Source organism: Mustela nivalis, assembly GCF_964662115.1.
Source record: "Mustela nivalis genome assembly, chromosome: 5".
Taxonomy (NCBI): domain Eukaryota; kingdom Metazoa; phylum Chordata; class Mammalia; order Carnivora; family Mustelidae; genus Mustela; species Mustela nivalis.
Window position 1 is genome coordinate 115,524,094 of NC_139024.1, and position 20,813 is coordinate 115,544,906.

Consider the following 20,813-nt stretch of genomic DNA (forward strand, 5'->3'; position numbering starts at 1 on the left):
AATCAAGGAGCAAATTTAATACACTAATGAAATTCATATGGCATAGGCAGCAGCTAATGACAAGTGGATTCCCACTGTCCTCTAGTTAATATCTTAAGAGTACCACTTCTATTAAAACAAAAGAAGGAAAAAACACATTTTACACATTTACACATTTGGGAAATTCATGTGATCACCTAGAAAGGAAAACCACAGCAAGCAAATGCTGTGATCTCTGGAAGAGAAAACAGTATTTGGTGGGTAACAGAACTAGCTGTGAAATTCATTTTCTCTCTTCCTTTAGGCTATAGACTATTAAGTGTTAGTAAAACTATTTTCTAACTGGTCACACTTCTCAAAACAATGGCGTCTGAAATAAGTTAGCAATAAACCTGAACAGAGATTCTGTATCCTCACTCTCTTCTAAATATGAACTTCTGCCAGCAGTGTCCACTTGCTATACCTAGTCAACGAGGCTTACAAGGCAGGGCTTCGTTCTTTAAATAAATAATACTGTTTTTGAGCTAGATGGAAGAAGGGTTCTACACAGTCATGAACGAAATAAGTTTCTAACCGAATAACATATAATGAGCTCTAAGATCTAAGACAAAAATTTGTATTTCTTATACCTTTACGGGAACTCAAGGATTAATAACAACTTACTAGAACAACCTACTAGAGCCAAGGATTATTAACAACCTACTAGAACAAGATTCTACTAAAAGTATCTCCCAAGGAGGACACTAATCACACACACACACACACACACACAAAAATAGAAAAAGGCAGAATAGAAACAAGACTAGTAGAGATCTAAAACTGCACTATCTAATTCAATACCAATCACATATGATTGATTAAATTTACATGTAATCTAAATAAAATCTAATAAATTTGAAGCTCAGATTTAAAACACTCATAAAACTATAAACACAAAGGAACTTCCCTGAGCTTCTCTGATACCTCCTCAACATGATAAAGAGCATTTATGAAAAATACACAGCTAAAATCATAGACAGTGGAGAAAGACTGAAAGCTTTCCCTTTAAAATAAGAAGAAAACAAGGATGCCCACTTCACCAGTGCTATTCAACACTCTACTGGAAGTTCCAGCCCGAAAAACTGGAAAGGGAGAAGGAAAACCATCTCTATTTGCAGAGGACACAATCCTATGTATAGAAAATACCAAAGAATCTACCAGAAACCTTCTAGAGCTAGTAAACAAATTGAGTAAAGATGCAGTGCCCAAAATCAACAAAAATTAGTTGTGTTGCTATACACCAACGATAAACATCCTGAAAAGAAAATTAAGAAAACAATTTCAAGGGAGCCTCAGTGGTTCAGTTAGTTAAGCACCTGCCTTCAGCTCGGGTCATGATCACAGAGTCCTGGATGGAGCTCGGCATCAGGCTCCCTGCTCAGCGGGAAGTCTGTTTCTCCCTCTCCCTCTACCCCCTCCACCCACTTCTGCCTACTTTCTCTTTCTCTCAAATAAATAAAATCTTAAAAAAAAAAAACAACAAATTGAAAAACAAAAAGAAAAAAGAAAGCAATTTCATTTACAATATTTTATTCTAGAAGAATAAAATAATATCTAGGAATAAATTAACCATGAAGGTGAAAGATTTGTCCAATGAAAATTATAAAACATTACTGAAAGAAATTCAGAACTAATAAATGGGAAGACATCTGGTGTTCATGGATAGGAAGACTTAATATTGTTAAGATGTCAGTAATACCCAAAGTGACCTAAAAATTCCAATAGCCTTTTCTGCAGAAATAGAAAAGTCCATCCTCAAATTCATATGGGATTACAAAAGACCCTGAAGAGCCAAAACAAAAACACTTGACAATGAGAACAAAGTTGAAGGATTCACAATTCCTGAATTCAAAACTTACCATATAAAGTTTCAGAAATCACAACAGTGAGGAACTCCTGTAAGGACAGCTATATATAGATGAACAGAATAGAATTAGCTTATAACAGAAGTGCCAGGCCCATTCAGTGAAGGGAGAAGAAAGTCTTCAACAAATGGTACTGAGACTACTGGATTTCCACATGCAAAAGAATAAAGTTGGAACTCTAACTTGACAGTATATATAAAAATTAACTTGAAATGGATCAAAGACCTAAATAAAGGGGATAATTCTTAGCAGAAAATATTTTTAGTTTATCTTAGTAGAAAATCATACAATTCTTAGGAAACATAGCAAATATTTACAACCTTGAATTTGGTAATCTATTCTTAGATAGGACATGAGCAACAAAAGAAAAACTAAATTGAAACTTCAAAAAACCCAAAACCTTAGTATATCAAAGGACATTATCAAGAAAATGAACAGAGAGCCCATAGAAGGGGAGAAAATACTTGCAAATCATATATCTAATGAGGGTTTAACATCCAGAATATATAAAGAACTAAAAACTCAACAATAAAAAGACCATCCAATTAAAAGATGGGTAATGGGCTTGAGCAGATATTCTTCCACAGAAGATATACAAATGGACAATGAACACAGGAAAAGATGCTCAACATTACTGATCTTTAGGTAAATACAAATTAAATTCGCAAAGAGATACCATTTTGTACCTACGAGGATGGCTATAATTTAAAGAAAGGGAGGAGGAGAAGGAGGGGGAGGGGAGGCAGAAAAAGAGGGATAAAGTGTTGGTGAAGATGGTGAAGATATGGAGAAATTGCTCATACATCATCGGTGGGCAAAAATGGTGAAACTACTGTGGAAAACAGTTTGGTGGCTCCTCAAAAAACTAAATACAGGAGGATTACCAAACAACCCAACAATTCCACTCCTAGGTACATATTGCAAAGAATTGAAAGCAGAGGCTCAAACAACTGTATGCCAATGTTCACTACAGCACTAATCACAATTGCCAAAGGTGGAAAGAACCCAGGTGTCAATGAACAGATGAGTACATAAACAAAATGTGGCATACACATACAATGGAATAGTATTCAGCCATAAAAAGGAATGAAGTTCTGATAACATGCTACAACACGGATGAACCTTGAAAACATCATGGCTAAGGGAAATAATCAAGAAATACAAGAACAAATATTGTGTGATTCCATTTATAAGAAATATCTAGAATAAGCAAATTCAGGAAATAGAAGAGAGGAAACCAGAGGCTGTGGGAAAGAAGAATGGGGGAGTTATTGTTCAATGGGTACCAAGTTTTAGTTTGGAGGGATGGAACCGTTCTGGAAATAAGATAGTGGTGATGGCTGCACAACTTTGTGAATGTAATTAGTGCGAGTGGACTGTATATTTAAAAATGGTTAAGATGGTAAATTTTGTGTTAGCCACATTTTACCACAATAAGAAAAAGTTAAAATGGCAAATTATGTTAATACATTTTACTGCAGAGATATGTTTAATCAGTTCCTAAGTTTCACTAGCCATATTTTAAGTGCTCACTAGCCACATGTGATTAGTGGCTACCAACCACCACAGTGTAGCACAAATATAAAACATTTGCAACACCACAGAAAATTCTATTAGCTAGTGCTCATCTAGAAGCTAAAGACACTAGTTCTAAATGCAAGCTCATTAATAAATGAGGAAAGCGGGGAGAAAACTGCCCTCAAACAAAGAGCATGCTCTAGAGGTTCCCTCGGCATTCAGTTGCACATAAAAATCATAAACAAGCAGTAGCTGCATGCTTTTGTGGGCAAAAGCAGCATGGCGGGGCCAGCACACTCTCCGGAGGTTTTAAGAAGAGAAGTTCTGGAAATCAGGGGAAGAGGGTAACAAATAAAATAATGGAAAGAAACTGTGACCTGAGTTATAAATAACAGTTTGGGATCTATCTTCTCTGGGTCTTGACTTCCTCACATCTATAAAAAACAAGGGGTTCAATTAGAGGTTTTCTAACATCCTTCTAGGCTCCCAAGTAGATAAGTCTAAATTCTTAACTTTCTGATCTCATTGGTATCTTTAAAAAAAAAAAAAAGAAGAAGAAGAAGAAAGACTGCCTAACTAAATAATTTTTTATGATCAGCCTAAAAGCTTGAAAGTCAAGGTCAGTGGGGTTAAACTCTGGTACCTGCTACCTTCCAGAATCAACTGGGACTTAAAAAAATATGTCAAAGCCTGTGCTTTGGCCCACACACCAAATGAAGCTGAGTCTCTGGGGCAGTGCCCAGGCATTTGGAGTTTCTAAAAGCTCTCTAAAGTATTCTGATGAAAAACAGGAGTTGAGAACCACTCTGCTAGTCTATAAGCAATTGCACACTTTAGGCGAGGAAAAAAAAAATAATAGCACTTTCCTCTTTCCTTGTCAGGCCCAAAGCTACATCCCAACAGATGGCAACTGACAAGACAGGGGTTATGTATATTACAAATACAAATCCTTTGAGTTTGATTTTTATGATCCAGGAGAATATCTGTTTCAAAAAGAGCCAAGCAGAAAAGAAATGGTGTATTACTAATATAAGAATTTTGAAAAGAATTTGCATGCATTAAAAAAAAAAAGCTCATGGTAAAAAATCTAAATGATAGGTTTTCTTTTCTTCTTTTTTTATTAACATATAATGTATTATTTGCTTCAGGGGTATAGGCCTGTGAACCATCAGTCTTACACAATTCACAGCACTCACCATGGTACATACCCTCCCCAATGCCCATCACCCAGCCACTCTATCCCTTCCTCCCGCCCCCTTCCCCCCAGCAACCCTCGGTTTGTTTCCTGAGATTAAGAGTCTCTTATGGTTTATCTCCCTCCCTGGTCCCATCTTGTTTCATTTCTCCCTACCTTCCCCCCATCACCCCCCCTACCTCTTAAATTCCTCATATGAGAGAGATCATACAATAATTCTTTCTCTGATTGACTTATTTCACGAAGCATAATACCCTCTAGCTCCATCCACATTGTTGTAAATGGCAGATTTCATTTCTTTTGATGGCTGCATAGTATTCCATTGTGTATATATACACCACATCTTCTTTTCCATTCATTTGTTGATGGACATCTAGGCTCTTTCCATAGTTTGGCTATTGTGGATATTGCTGCTATAAACATTGGGGTGCATGTGCCCCTTCAGATCACTACATTTGTATCTTTAGTGTAAACACCTAGTAGTCCGGTTGCTGGGTCGTTGGGTAATACTATGTTTTCCATCTCAAGCTCACAGAAGGAAAAGAAGTATGCATAGCAAGAGAACACTTCTTAGAAAGTTATCCTTCCTTTATTTTATTTTTTCGAGAGTGTGCGTGCGTGTGCAAGAGCAGGAAGGTGGGCGACAGTGGGCAGGGGGAAAGGGAGAGAGAATCTCTAATAAGCTCCACGCCAACATAGAGCCTGATGTGGGCCTCGATCTCACAGACCTGGGATCATAACCTGAGCTGAAATCAAGATTCAGATGCTTAACCGACTGAACCACCCAGGTCAGGTGTGCATGAAAGTCAGCATTTCTAAAGAGTCAAGGCATCAGGAGGCAGGCAGCTGTCTGTAGATAAAACCACAGGGCACAACTGCGTTGAAACCTTTCTATCAGCAGCCTGCCAAGGGGGTCCATCCTTCACTACCTGTCATGAAATATAAATAAAACAAACAAACAAAAATTAACCTTTAATGATTCATAGGTAGACAACAGAGTGGGAAGGTAAAGGGAAAAACTATTTCCCAAAAGTCACTAATGAAGATGATGGCTAACATTTCCTGGCAGGCTCTAAGAACCTTCCAGACACTATCTCATTGGATTCTCACAGCCACCTTGTGAGGTATATACATTTAACATTTTATGGTTAAGGAAACCAGGAGACAGAGGTTAGAAAATGTGCTCACAGTCATGCAGCTGGGGGCAAAAGAGGCAGGATATACACCCAGAAGTCTCATTCCTGACTATGTGCTCTCAACTAGTACACCCTGCTGTCTCTCTTGCTTTCCACCACTCTGGTTATCTATGTAGGCAGAAGAGTCTGCAGCCGACTGAAGACAGACAGAGACAGAGATAATAAAGGAGACGAGGGGAGAGGGCAATAGAGCAATGCATCACAGTAGTAAGCTTGGCAAGACAGCCTAAAGGATGAGACTCTGAGATACGTACCTGAGGAAAGGAGGAATTACAAAATTTCCCTAATTCTCTAGACTGGACTGTAACGTATATACCACAATTCTAAGACGAAGACATAAGGTGAATGAAGCAAAGGACAAAGGAGAAACACTACGTATTTAAAAAACTAAGACTCTGGGAATGAGAAGCAGTAAGTATAGGGAGACAGAGCTCTGTATCAAAGCAGAAATATTCAGAGGGATATAAACAGCTTTGCCTAAGGGGGCAGAAGTTTTTCAGTTCCTTAGGAAAGTACATTTCCTAGTCTAGCAGAAGATAGTTAGAACTCATGGATAGATAACATGAACATCACAGTCACCACAGAGGTATACCGTAAGCAAGTAAACTGATGTCCTTGTTTATAAACTCCGTGAGTTTGCTAAGGCCTCTACACTTTCAGGTCTCTAAGCATGAGAGATCACATTCATAGCTTAACTGTAGCATCTTTAAAGCTCTACCTAACCCATTCCTGGGCTACTCAGGTGAATTTTACAAAAATCTTCAAGCCTCATTCTAGACACATAAATCAACATTCTTTCTCACCTGAATGCTTTCCCCAATCAAAGTAATGAGAGTTCCAACAAACCACATTTTGCTGGTATTATTTCTAAACCATGAAATGGACACGCAGCAGATAGGAAAGGACCTAAAATAAAAGGGCCATGAAAAACTATAAACTAGATAATAGTCTGGAAGTAAATTAAGGTTTGGCTACAGTCTAGACTAAAAACAAAATTGTGCTGGGAAAAAAAAAAGGCACACGGATAAGGTCGGACGACTTTATCACTTCTTGTTTTTATTATTTGTTGTTAAACAACAAACATAAAGAGAGTCAGCAGGTACATCATCATAGGGACCAAATAATAATCTTTTTAACATGTAAGCCAAACATAAAAGCTAAAGATATCCCTGATTTGTAAATGGGTACCTTGTGCTCATTAAGTGTTGTACAAGCAGACTAAACCAGTCATTGAGATCTGGAGCTTCTCAGGAATACGCTCAGGTTGCAGAACTGCTTTTAAATTAATACAATAAGCGACTCACTGCAAAAAGATGACATGTGAGAAATGTAAAGAGTTCCCCAGCTTATGAGGAATTTTTCCAACGTGCACAAGTAAATTGAAGCCTCTTTCTTGACAAGGCGAAATACTCAGCCAGAGGGCAGATCTCATAACACGTATCTGAACTATTTAAACAAGTAACTGAGAGCCTTCCCTAGAGATAGGTAAAAGCAATATACTCCCATGGACACTGGAATACAGATAAGAAACAAGAATCCAAAACTTTTAAAAGGATACGGTCTGTACCAGGAAACAATGTTCTTCCAGTCAACAGCTCGGCCATTATGCATCCCACTGACCAAATATCAACTGGCAAAAGTAAAGAGAAAAGGATATACGACATCACTATTATCATACTTGACCACAAAGAGAACTGTAACTAGAGGCGAAATGCTGAAATTAGTATATAATACATTCAAGGTTCATCAGTCATACTCTTCTTTACAGCAGTAAGCTTATTAACCCCACTAAAGAGCTACATAGGTGGGACGTCAAAACATACTTAAGGCAAGAGAAACTGTTCACAAAGGGGGCCGAGATTCTTACTGACAGAAATGGCAGATTCTCCAAAATAGTGTTGAGAAGTTAAAATTATGACCCCACTGTCTTCAGGTAGAAGTATTCACAGAATATGTTGGAAATCTAAATAAATAAAAACCCAGCTGCTAAATCACAAAGTTTAAAAGCTGTGTATAAAAACCCCACTTTCTCTATCTAAGCAACTGAAATATTTCCTGTTGACTTTAAAAGGACCACTGAGGGGGGAGCAAAAGATGTTTTCTCCCACTCCCATCATCTCCACTTCGGAGAATCCCAGATACACCCAACCAACATGGTGCTAATAAGGTCCTAAGTAACTAACAAAAGCCAATACCTGTCTGGTTGTAATGCATCCAGTTCAGCATGATCTCAGGAGCCCTGTACCACCTGGTGGCCACATAGCCTGTCATTTCATCATCTGTATGTCGGGCCAGTCCAAAATCCAAGATCTAAGGGAGAGAAGAAAAATCAGGCACTGGAACAGTCAAGCTCCTAAGACTCACAAAGCAGGAGGGGAGAACGCTCTAGTGTCTTGGAAAAGGAAGAACAAGATAGCACTTTCCTAAACACACTTCCTAGTCCATGCTTAAAACACATGATAAACACAGCAAGAACTTTAAAAAATAAAATTATAAAAAGCTAAGCAAAAAATGCTACTCCTAGGGATTTACCCAAGAGCAATGGAAGCATACATCCACCCAAAGGCTTGAGCATGAATATTCATAGCAGCTGTGCACAGCCCCAAACTAGAATTGAAGCAGATGTCTAACAGGTGGATGGATAAACAAATTGTGGCAAATTCATAAAATGAATACTACTCAGCAACAAAAAGGAATGAACTACTGATACAACACAGAGAGACTTAAAAAATATTATACTAAGCCTAAGTTAGACAAACACACACAAATTCTGTATGATTCCACTTATATGAAATTCCATAAAAAGTGTATCTATTCTATAGTGTCAGCAAGCAGATCAGTGGTTGTCTGAAGCCGGGTTAGGGGTAGTGGAGGCCTGGGCGGGGGAGGGTGCTGGCTAGGAAGGAGCACAAGGCAACTATCTGAAGTGACAAACTGTTCTTTATTTTCATTGTGTTGGTGGTTAAATGGATATCAAAATTTTGTCAAACATACACTTAAAATGATGCATTTTATTATATTTAATTACGTTTAAAAAGTAAAGATAAGAAAAAAAAAATTCCAGAACTGTTTGCTCTCTATAGACTACCTATCTCCTATCTGAATTATTTTGATGAGTGGCTTTTGCCCTTTTACTCTCAGGAAACTGATCTAGTAATTATCTCTCCAGGACTGCTTACTTGATATTCAGACTATAATTTTCCTTTATTATAACTAACATATTAAATTTCCAGCAACTTTATTTTAGAATGAAAACAAGACATCGGATGCCATCTTCAATGTCCTGTAAACTAAAACTTACTAAGTCTATGGTTCAAACTTCAAAATCTGATATTCCTAGGGAATGAATTTTCGGATAAAAAGTCATGGTTTTACAAACCCATCTGTTCCATTAGTCTGCCTGGCTCGTCAAACATATAATTACATGCTGAAACAAACAATTACCAGTGTCTCTTCATCTCACCTTCAGCTCACAGTCTTCGTTCACAGCTAGATTACTAGGTTTTAGGTCCTAGGAAGCAAGTACAGAGAGGACATGATCAACTTTATGATATATGGTAGGTTTTTTTCCTACAGGTAATGATGAAGATCCAAACATAAATGTAAGACTACCCAGCTATCAATGATCTCCATCCATAATCACTGGCTAATCCTAATTAGCCTTAAGTAACTAAAAACAATACATTTTCTTTCTTTAATCGGTTTAAACCTAGAGCAAAGTTACAATCAATCAATACTTCCATGGCTAAATTAAGTTTGGATTAGGATCTTGGCTGAATGCCAGTCGTCTCCACTTCAGTATCCCCTCCTCCCCAAATAATTTAATCAAAATCACAATACATTACCCTGTGAATTATGTCTGCTGAATGGATATACTGTGAAAGAGAAAAAAGTCGGTTAATCAAAAATTATCTCCAACCCCTTACAGTCATATGACATAGTTGAGGTATGTAAGAACTGCTAGTATTAAATAATGGGATTAGAAATACAAACAAGTTAATTAACAGTAATCTGTACATTTATCAAAACTATGATTTCTATACCATCAACTCTATTCACAGGAGTTAAACAGAATTTTCAACTTGTTTTCTGGTCAGTGCTGTGGAGCTCAGCTAGGATTCAAAGCTGCTAAAAGTCAAAGGTGGCTTAATTTTAAAACATTACTTCCCTGCCCCTCCCATAAATAAACCTGAGGAGGTTTTTAAAGTTTCAACAACACTGACCAGATATTAGATTGTATCAAGAAATTATTACTACTCTTTAGATATAAGAATGAAGTCCTGAGCTCTTGGACATACATACTGAAATATCTATGGGTGGAATGACATTATGTCTGGACTTGCCTTAAAATAATCCAGGAATTGTGAAATACAAAAGAAACAAGATTGACCATATGTTGGTAACTGTGGTCATTGAGTAAATACAGGGGTTCATTACACTAGGATTATACTTGTGATTTTGTGAGTGTTTGAAATTTTCCATAGGAAAGGTTTTTTTTTCTTCCTTTTCTTAAGCCTTGGAATAAAGAAGGGAAGACTATACCTTGAGACCTCGGAGAATCTGATAGATGAGGAACTGAACATGGTCATCCGTAAGCTTCTGACATTTCACAATGTTGTTCAGATCTGCACCCATGAGATGGGTCACCAGATATCTAGAAATTAATGGAGAGTTACACAATAATCCAGAACCCCTATGAAAGCTCTTATCTTCATAAGACTTCTAAAAGTTTTTAAGAGAAGGCCACTCCTATATGGCAACCTACTGAATAGAAGATATTTGGAAATGACGTATCTGATATAGGATTAGTATCTAAAATATATAAACTGAGGGCCACCTGGGTGGCTCAGTCATTAAGCATCTGCCTTTAGCTCAGGTTATGACCCCAGGTCTTGGGATCGATGCCTGAATCGGGCTCCCTGCTCATCGGGGAGCCTGCTTCTTGTGTTCCATCTCTCACTGTGTCTCTCTCTCTCAAATAAATAAATAAAATCTTTTAAAAAATAAAATAAAATACATAAACTGATACAACTCAATATCCAAAATATAAATAATCCAATTAAGAAATGGGCAGAAGACATGAACAAGACATTTCTCCAAAGAAGACATACAGTGGTCAACAGACACATAAAAAGATGCTTAACATTACTCATCATCAGAAAAATGCAAAATCAAAACTACAATTTTTGTATTGTCAGAATGGCTACAGTTAAAAACACAAGTGGGCACCTGGGTATCTCAATCGGTTGAACATCTATCTGCCTTGGGCTCAGGTGAATCCTGGAGTCCTGGGATTGAGACCTGCATTGGGCTCCCTGCTCAGCAGGGAGTCTGCATGTTCTCTCTCTCAAATAAATAAATAAATAAATATCTTTTTAAAAATAAAAAATAAATAAAATAAAAACACAAGAAACAACCAATGTTGGCAAGGATGTGGAGAAAAAGGAACTCTCTTGCACCGCTGGCAGGAATGCAAAATGGGCAGCTGCTGTGGAAAATGGTATGGAGGTTCCTCAAAAATTAGAAATAGAACTGCTCTACAACCCAGTAATCACACTATCGGGTATTTATCACCAAAGTACAACACTAATTCAAAGGGATACATGCACCCTTATATTTACTGCAGCACTATTTACAATAGCCAAACTATGGAAGCAGCCCAAGTGTCCACTGATAGATGAATGAAGATGTTATATATATATGTAAAATATATATAATATATATATAATGGAATATTATTCGGCCATAAAAAAGAACGAAATCTTGCCATTTGAACAATATGGATAGAGCTAGAGAGTCTAATGCTAAGTGAAATAAGTCAAAGACAAATACCATATGATCTCACTCATATGTAGAACATAAGAAAGAAAACAAATGAACAAAGAGGGAAAAATAAAGAAAGACAGATGAACAAAGAAACAGACTTAACAACAGAGAACAAACTGAACTACACAAATCAGACAAGAGGTGAGTGGAGTGATGGGTGAAACAGGTGATGGGGATTAAAGAGTACAGTTATCATGATGAATAAAATAAAATAAAATAAAATAAAATAAAATAAAATAAAATAAAATAAGATAGCTACCTACTAAGTACCACAGTGAGAGCTAAAAACATAACTACTCATGGTGGGGGGCTCATTTTTAACACCCCTATTCTAACTTTACCATTTACCATCTATTTTCCTAAAAACTTCTATACTCCCTCCTACTTGATGTTAGTTAAAGAGAAAAGAAAAAAGCGAAGATGAAAATTAGAATGATGTATGTTATTATCAGTATCAGTTTTTTTTTAAGTATTATTACTTGAGACCTATACAGTGCTACTAAATGCACTGCCATGATAAAGTATCTTGGATTTTGAAATCTATCATTATATTATCACCTCTTTATAAACCAAGTTGTAGATTCTAAAGTAGTACCTTTAAATTTTCAAATTATAATTCTCCTTTTTCAGGATTCCCTGGCAAAAGGATACTGTTCACGGACAATATTCCTGCATTTACTTTAAAGGACGGAGGAACATTATCTATAAGCAAGATGGGGCATTCCAGAACCTCTCCTCACAGGTGTGGTGCTCCTTATTAATCCTACGTGGTCAGATTAGGGAACAATTATATTCAAGTCCAACAGGTTCACCACAGATATGCTAGATGCAATACCTTTTACCCACTCATTACTGTATTACACAGCTATGGGAACATAAAAACCAGATCAGTACTAAAATGGCTGAATTTTAAAAAGCAGGTTAGGTTTTATCTGTTGTGTAAGAATCACTATTCATTCCTGAGGCTGAATCATAATGTATACCAGCGAGCTATGAAAAATGCTGATTTCATTTCATTTCTATTTTGATTTTTTATAAATTTGGAGGGAAAGAAACCAGGCTAGTCAATTTAAATCTACTATTAATGTGTTGTGTAAATAAAAATGTGTATGACCTCTATACACACACACACACACACACACACACACACACACTGTAGTATTACTTTCTTTCCTCAGAGAGGAACTGAATTTTTTTTTTTCTGTTTCATAATTTCCCTGTTGGGATGATAGGGTCAGTTCCCAATTTCACAAAGATCAACAGAACTTGGCCTAGATGTGAAATTAAGATTTTAGCATTTCATATTTTTAAAGTTTGTACAATTATACTACCTTGAGGAAAGGGCAGACTCTAAACATAACTTAAAGAAAAAACCAGACTTTCTGAAATGTTTCATAAAGGCAATTCTCTTGCAAGAAATGTTCCATGCTGAACAAACCGTAACTAGATGTAGTCAGTGCTTATTCTGTGCAGAGCTCTTTTCCTGATGCCTGTGTCTCATGGTCTCTTCCTAACAACTCTGTAAAGTTAAGTCCCATTAGCTTTCCCATTTCATTGACAAGGAAAGAGAGACTGAACAAGGATATGTAACCTGCTCAAGGTTAAGAGTGGTAATGTCAAGGATTGAATTGAAAACTGTCTGCTCTCAGGACCATGCATGATCTTAATCATAGCACATACTGCCTCCAAATTCTTCCAGGTGTCTTCAAGTTTAAATCAAGAGAATGATGTTTTCTTTTTTTTTTTTAAGATTTTATTTATTTATTTGACAGAGAGATCACAGGTAGGTAGAGAGGCTGGCAGAGAGAGAGAGAGAGAGAGAAAGAGAAGCAGGCTCCCCGCTGAGCAGAGAGCCCGATGTGGGACTCGATCCCAGGACCCCGAGATCATGACCTGAGCCGAAGGCAGCGGCTTAACCCACTGAGCCACCCAGGCGCCCCGAGAATGATGTTTTCTAAAAAAGTTTTGTAAGTATCACAATAATCTGGGAAGCGGTATCTCCAGATAATTTCCATATTAATTCTCAGTACTTACTATCAAAGTTAACCTTTTGTTTTTTTAAGATTTTATTTATTTGACAGAGAGAGATCACAAGCAGGCAGAGAGGCAGGCAGGGAAACGGGGTCCCTGCTGAGCAGAGCACCTAATGTGGGGCTCGATCCCAGGACCCTGAGATCATGACCTGAGCTGAAGGCAGAGGCTTAACCACTGAGCCACCCAGGTGCCCCTCAAAGTTAATCTTTTTTTTTTTAAAGATTTTATTTATTTATTTGACAGAGAGAAATCACAAGTAGATGGAGAGGCAGGCAGAGAGAGAGAGAGGGAAGTAGGCTCTCCGCTGAGCAGAGAGCCCGACGTGGGACTCGATCCCAGGACTCTGAGATCATGACCCAAGCCAAAGGCAGCGGCCCAACCCACTGAACCACCCAGGCGCCCTCAAAGTTAATCTTTAATGAAAGAAGAAAGCTGGCAAAAACCTAGCAATATTCCATTGATCACAGTCACTGAAGTTTTTAACCCCAACTGACTCATAAATCTGACAAATATGAGAATGTTGCCAATAACTGGCTAATATTTTACTATCAGGACTTCTCCCAGAAGATCTAGTGTATGGTCACCATATCCATAATATCAATTATGACAAATTGCAAGGCTCAAGCTGAGGAAGAGAGAATACAATTTCTATTTTATAAGTGTACTTTACAAATGATCACATTTTAGGATTTCACATAGTAAAGGATTATTTTCTCAACTTTAAAAAATAATTTTAGAGAGAAAAGGAAAATATTCTAGATGACTCCACTTACAATCTATCTTAATTTGTCTAGAAATAAAACCTAAAAATATTAGTATGTTTGTGCAAAGATGTGAAGCAGTATTACCAATGTAACCACAGTAATTTCTAGTATAACTACTGTGTTTAAATGGTTACCAGTAGGAGTGCCTGGATGGCTCATTACGTTAAGGGTATGCCTTCAGCTCAGGTCATGACCCCATGGTCCTGGGATCAAGCTGTGCCGACCTGTGTCAGGCTTCCTGCTCAGAGGGGAGCCTTTTCTCTTTCCCCCCACCCACCCTCCAACTCATGGTCTCTTGCTATCTCTCCTTCTCTCTCTCAAATAAATAAATAAATTAAATCTTTTAAATAAAACCTTGTTACCAGTGACTTAAATCCTATACAGCCAGAAGACCACTGAATGCACAGCCTGAGAAAAAAGAGCATGCTTTTAATTACAATATTCCATCACTGGTCCCATTAGAGATCACATCCATTCTATCACCAAAATTTCCAGACAGAGGGTGAAACTGTTAAAACATTATTTAAGTATATAAGATTAATCAGTCTAAATAGCAATAACTATCAAGCATTGCTGCCAGGCTACCATTAAGTAAACTAAAAAGCATGATTCATGGCAGAAGTGTCTTGCAGGAACTAACCTAAACACTGTATGTTGTTTCCATGAATCCCAAAGACCAATCCATAACCACCAACTGTCAAATTCTAACTCATCATATATAGGAAGGTTTCCAAAAACAAATCTTCCAGCAGTGGACAAAAACAAGCATCACACAAAGTTACTGAATGTTTATGGAAGTAGTATGAAATTTTAAATAGTGTACAGGAAGTGAGAGGAAAATGTAGATCAGCACATTTTAAATAAGTCAATTCCAAAAGGAGCATTCACTGATAACCTCATAATTTCTACAGCATTTGTCTCTGGAAAGCAAATTTAACTACAGTTTAGTGAAGATGTAACTACTATTGTCAGTATTCAGAACACCTCAAATAAATGATTGGAGGTTTGATTTAAGAACAGCTGGAATGCTATCTAGTTCTCCCACCTTTTTTCCCCCTCCCTGTTTATTTTTAAGCTAGAAAGGAAAATCAAATGTAGAAATTATGATGGACTTTTTAAAGGAATAGGTATCACAGATTTGGGGCCCAAGTCTAGTAAGGGTTCTAAAATACTGAGTTTCTTCAACCCTAGTTGGACAAAGAAATATATTGAAAGTTTTCTTCCAGAAAAGAAACATTTGACAATTAAAAAAAAAAAAAAAAACTTACACACACACACAAAACATTTTTTGGGGGGTAAGATAGAGATTTTCCCCAAATAACAGGATGAGTTACAGCTACCTTATTTCAATAATTTATAATTCAGCCAGCCACAAAGAATGAGAACTACATAACCACTTTTCTCTTTAAATGAGAACCTGGGGCACAAGTGGTATGGAATGGAAAAAATATAAATTTTTAAAATTCAAATGACAAGTTCCTTTTGGCTGGAGAGTGAGATGAGGGATACCACACAAGCTCAGATTGTGTAATCTGTAAAGACAATGATAAAGTGACTACTTCACAGATGAAGACAGACAGTGTGCTCTTGGACTTACAAGGGATCCCCTTGTATGTAAGAGGGAAAGGAAACAACATATTTTACAATAATATGCAATTGCATTTACAACTAAAGAAAGGCTATCAAAATGAATACTTGAGCAGTTTTCCATGGTAACTTTACTGAGTCTACGTTTCAGCTCTGTGTACTCAACACCCTTTGTCTACAGTGCAAATGCACACAGCAACTGCCAGCCATGCCCACGCATTCCTGATGTCCCAGATGAGGGCTTTTAATCAGTCTTTGCCTCTGAGCTCCAGCCTCTGAGCTCCAGCAGCCCCCAGCTGAGAGGCCTCTTGTTGGGCTGGAGACCAGGAGCCAAAATAATGTCTAGAAGCAAAAATCCACTGGTGCATCAGCCAAGCAGGACACTCAGCCCATCAGCGTCGTCCTTCCCCCACTGAACTGTTCTGAGGGCTCCCCCCTGCAGCTGCAGGTAGGTCACTAACGCAGACGGATACTGTAGGACAATATGACCAGGCTTATGATGGCAAAGAACGTCAAAATGAAAGTATCTGGCATTATGGAGTCCTTAGCCGAGGAGGCCTCTGGATTCTGGGCAAATGTGAGCTGTGAGCACAGAGGCTGTAGCCAGTGGAGAGAAATGGCTCCCACTTTTCCCTTCCCTAGTTCTCCCATCTTTAAAAATGAATTAAGTAGGGGCGCCCAGGTGACACAGTCAGTTAAGCCTTGAACTCTTGGTTTTGGCTTAGGTTGTGAGATGGGAGTCCCAGGACAGGCTTCACACTATGAAGAGAAGGGGGTCTGCTTGAGATTCTTTCTCTCTCTCTCTCTCTCTCTCTCTCTCTCTCCTCCTTCCCTCTGCCACTCCTCTCTCTCACACATAAATAAATAAATATTTAAATAAAAAATGGATTAAGTAGGACTTTATTAGTCTAAAGGCTGAAAAGATAATTACATGGCCTGATACAAATCTCATCTTTCACTTTTCTTGTGAAGATGGTCTCCTTTACTTTTTAAATTTTTTTAGATTTTATTTATTTATTTGAGAGAGAGACAGTGAGAGAGAGCATGAGAGGGGAGAATTCTGATCAGAGGAAGAAGCAGACTCCCCGTAGAGCTGGGAGCCCGATGCGGGACTCAATCCCAGTACTCCGGGATCATAACCTGACCCAAAGGCAGTTGCTTAACCCACTGAACCACCCAGGCACCTGAAGATGGTCTCCTTTAAATTTAATCAAACTTGGGGCGCCTGGGTGGCTCAGTGGGTTAAGCCTCTGCCTTTGGCTCAGGTCATGATCCTAGGGTCCTGGGATCCAGCCCCACATCGGGCTCTCTGCTCCGCAAGCAGCCTGCTTCACCCTCTCTCTCTGCCTGTCTCTCTGCCTACTTGTGATCTATGTGTCAAATAAATAAATAACATCTTTAAAAAAATTTTAATCAAACTTAAGAAGCACAAATCACCATTTCTCAAAGTCATTCATAAGTAAAATCTACTCTATGAGCAAAAAGGCGAACTCCATAATAAATGGTTTTTAGTACTGTAAACAGCACCCCATTCTGGAACTTCTTTTATTAAGCACTGATTGGACAACAAGAAGTCAAGAGTCCTCCCCTACCACCCTTCTTTTTAAAGCACTATATAACCAGGAAAAAAACCTATATAGAATGGACATTGGGAAGGGTATGTGCTTTGGTGAGTGCTGTGAAGTGTGTAAACCTGGTGATTCACAGACCTGTACCCCTGGGGATAAAAATAGATGTTCATAAAAAATAAAAAATTTTAAAAAAAATTTTTTTAAAGCCTATATAGAAAAAAAAAGTCTCTTCTGTATCTTGTAAACTGGCAGGTTTACTACTGTCAGCCTTATTTGATAAAGCAATTACCAAAAGGCAAAAAACATTTCCATATTTAAACAAAGTATTTAAAATAATCACAGGGATTGACAATTTGTAACCATAAGCCTCCTAAAGACCTCAGATGATCCTTGGGACTTGCTACAGTCTATCTGCAAAACAGCAGCAGAGTAATTCTTTAAAAATAAAAATCAGATCATGTCACTTCTCTCCTCAAAAGGCTTCCCTTTTCATTTAGAATAAAGATAAAAATCCCAGAGCCCTGGGTGGCTCAGTGGGTTAATAAACCTCTGCCTTCGGCCCAAGTCATGGTCTCTCTCTTGAGAGAGAGACAGTGAGAGAGAGCATGAGAGGGGAGAATTCTGATCAGAGGGAGAAGCAGACTCCTCGCATCAGGCTCTCTGTTCAGCAGGGAGCCTGCTTCCCCCTCTCCCTCTGCCTGCCTCTCTGCCTACTTGTGATCTCTCTCTCTATATTAAATAAGTACATAACAAATTTTTTTTAAAAGATAAAAATCCCTTCAATGGCCAATAAAGCCTTACATAATCCAGTGCCCTGTCCCCAATTATCTCTCTGACCTCAAGATCTACTTTTCTCTGCTGTTTTCATTCAGCTCCACACTGGCCTCTGTACTCCAAGCACACAGGCCCCTTGCTGAAATTCCAATTCAGCATGGAGTTTTTCACCTCAGGACTTTTGCATTGGCTGTTCCTTCTGCTTGGAGTGCTCTTCCCCCAAATATCCATGGGTCCAATTCTTCTACTCCTTCAAATGTTTGCTCCAAAATTCACCTTCTCAATGAGGTCTATCCTTGGCCGCCCATTTAAAACTGCATCTCAACCCCTACCCTCACACTCCTATCTCCTTTCCCTACTCTACCTTTTCTTTTTGTCTACAGCATTATTGTCTGCTAATATACTATCTAATTTTTTGTATGCTCATTGTTAATTGTTATCTATCTGTACAATGTTCAAAGAGGACAAAATTTTTTTTGTTCCCTGTACTAGAATGGTGTCTGGTAGATAGCAAGCACTCAGTTACTACTGAATAGAACAAATGACCCAGGACAACACGTACAGAATTACTAGTAAGACCAAGACATATAGAATTACTAGTGAGACCAAGCAAGACACATCTTACTGAAATACATATGCCAAAGATCTTAGCTCGTCATCAGACCAGAAGCTTCTAATATAAGGAGTAAAAGGACCGACCATTTAGCAGCCAAGTAGACAGCTTAACCAGCTTATTTCACAACAAACTATTCTCTTCACTGGAAGCAGAGATTACTGAGAGGTGCCCTCTACTTACCCACATCAACCAAACTAGACCCCTGAGATTCCATATGGTAGAATACTGAGTCTAGTTATATCCCGTATATCCTATGACAGGATTAAAAAAAATAAAAAAATAAAGCTAGTCAAAGAGAATGCACTGAGCAGATTACAAGAAAACCAGATCATCAACCAGTTACAAACAGGACAGCATAAGGTTATTTCTTCAGTCTCTCCACCAGCAAATATTAACCGTTGAGCACTGAGGATCCAATGATGAAGAGAGGAAGGCAAATATAAATATAAAATCATAATAGAGCATGATTAGAACTATAAAAAGGAACATCAAGGGGCTAGAGAACACACAGGAGAAGGCCCCAACCCAGTCTTAGGAAGGAGTTAACGAGGAAAAGATTTACTGAAGGACTGAAACTCTAAATTAGACCCTGGGGTGCCTGGGTGGCTCAGTGGGTTAAGCCGCTGCCTTCGGCTCAGGTCATGATCTCAGGGTCCTGGGATCGAGTCCCGCATCGGGCTCTCTGCTCAGCGGGGAGCCTGCTTCCTCCTCTCTCTCTCTCTGCCTGCTTCTCTGCCTACTTGTGATCTGTCAAATAAATAAATAAAATCTTTTAAAAAAAATAAAAAATAAAAAATAAAAAAAATAAAAAATAAAAAAAAAAATAAATTAGACCCTGAATCTTCTCCACCTTTTGAAATCAGTTCATCTGAGAAAAAGGGGCATCTTATTGACATGTCAGACAAAAAAAACTCAATGGTACTTTCTTAAAGGATATGTAATTTAGTCAGTTTTCAAATGTAAGTCACTGAAGGCATCTACAAGGAACTTCCACCTCCTCATCTTTCTCCCAGACTGATTCTCTTACATTACCTATCTTGGACACTCAGCCTGTTTTCAAAGAATGAAAGCATGTCTGTAGGCCCAAACAATGAGGCTGGGTATTTCTTTCACAGTGATTGAGGAAAGTATTATTTCCAAGTAACACTTATTTGCTAAATTGGGAAAACAATTCTTCTCTGCCACAAAAGTCAATCAATCAGAATTTACTTACACAGTTTTTCCAAATACAAAAGAAAAACCAATGGTTATTTATCTAACATTCTCCATTCAATGCAAATCTCTTTTTCTGTACACTTTACATGGTTTCTTCATTTCTTTGACTGACTGGAAAAAATTTCAACCTCTATGCCCCATCCACATTTATCTGTTTCTTCAGATACAGTTATTACCTTCTTCCTCCACTAAGTTTCTCTCATGTTGTGATATCATTTAATACCACATTACAAACTTGACTTGGTCGTTTAGCTGTTTTAGGCAAACATTTATGCTTCACCTTATTAGTAACAGGAAACACGTGCAACTGGAACGACTTTGGTTTTGACATCTTACACAGAACTGATTACAGTCTTTACCCAGTAAGAAGGATTTGCAGACCTTCAAATAATAATCATAGCCCTGGATCAAGACAAACGTGATCAGAAATAGACTTAGAGCCAAAAGACTTGAGATGGGTGCAGTTCTGTAGGTTATTATAGAGTTCTGTTCATCTCTCTCAAGTGCAGTTTCCTCATCTGGAATCTCTAAGTACTGAAGATTCAACAAGGAAGGAAACAAACTCCCTACTCTATTAGAGCATGTAAGCCAGAGAGAGGAAAGACACAGTAACAAACATAGGATGGTAAAATCT

General features: G+C 38.0%; 1 protein-coding gene across 9 annotated transcripts in view; it reads right to left on the reverse strand.

The window, feature by feature from the left end:
- The window catches only part of MAPK14 (mitogen-activated protein kinase 14), a 182,775-nt gene that overhangs the window by 18,836 nt on the left and 143,126 nt on the right, over positions 1–20,813 (reverse strand). For all 9 annotated transcript variants that reach the window (XM_082732416.1, XM_082732411.1, XM_082732413.1 and 6 more), the window contains 5 exons: positions 10,335–10,446; positions 9,638–9,667; positions 9,256–9,303; positions 7,988–8,102; positions 7,351–7,422 (listed from right to left, as the gene is read on the reverse strand). In XM_082732416.1, coding sequence (XP_082588542.1) covers positions 7,351–7,422; positions 7,988–8,102; positions 9,256–9,303; positions 9,638–9,667; positions 10,335–10,446 — 377 coding nt within the window. The remainder of the gene's footprint in view (positions 1–7,350; positions 7,423–7,987; positions 8,103–9,255; positions 9,304–9,637; positions 9,668–10,334; positions 10,447–20,813) is intronic.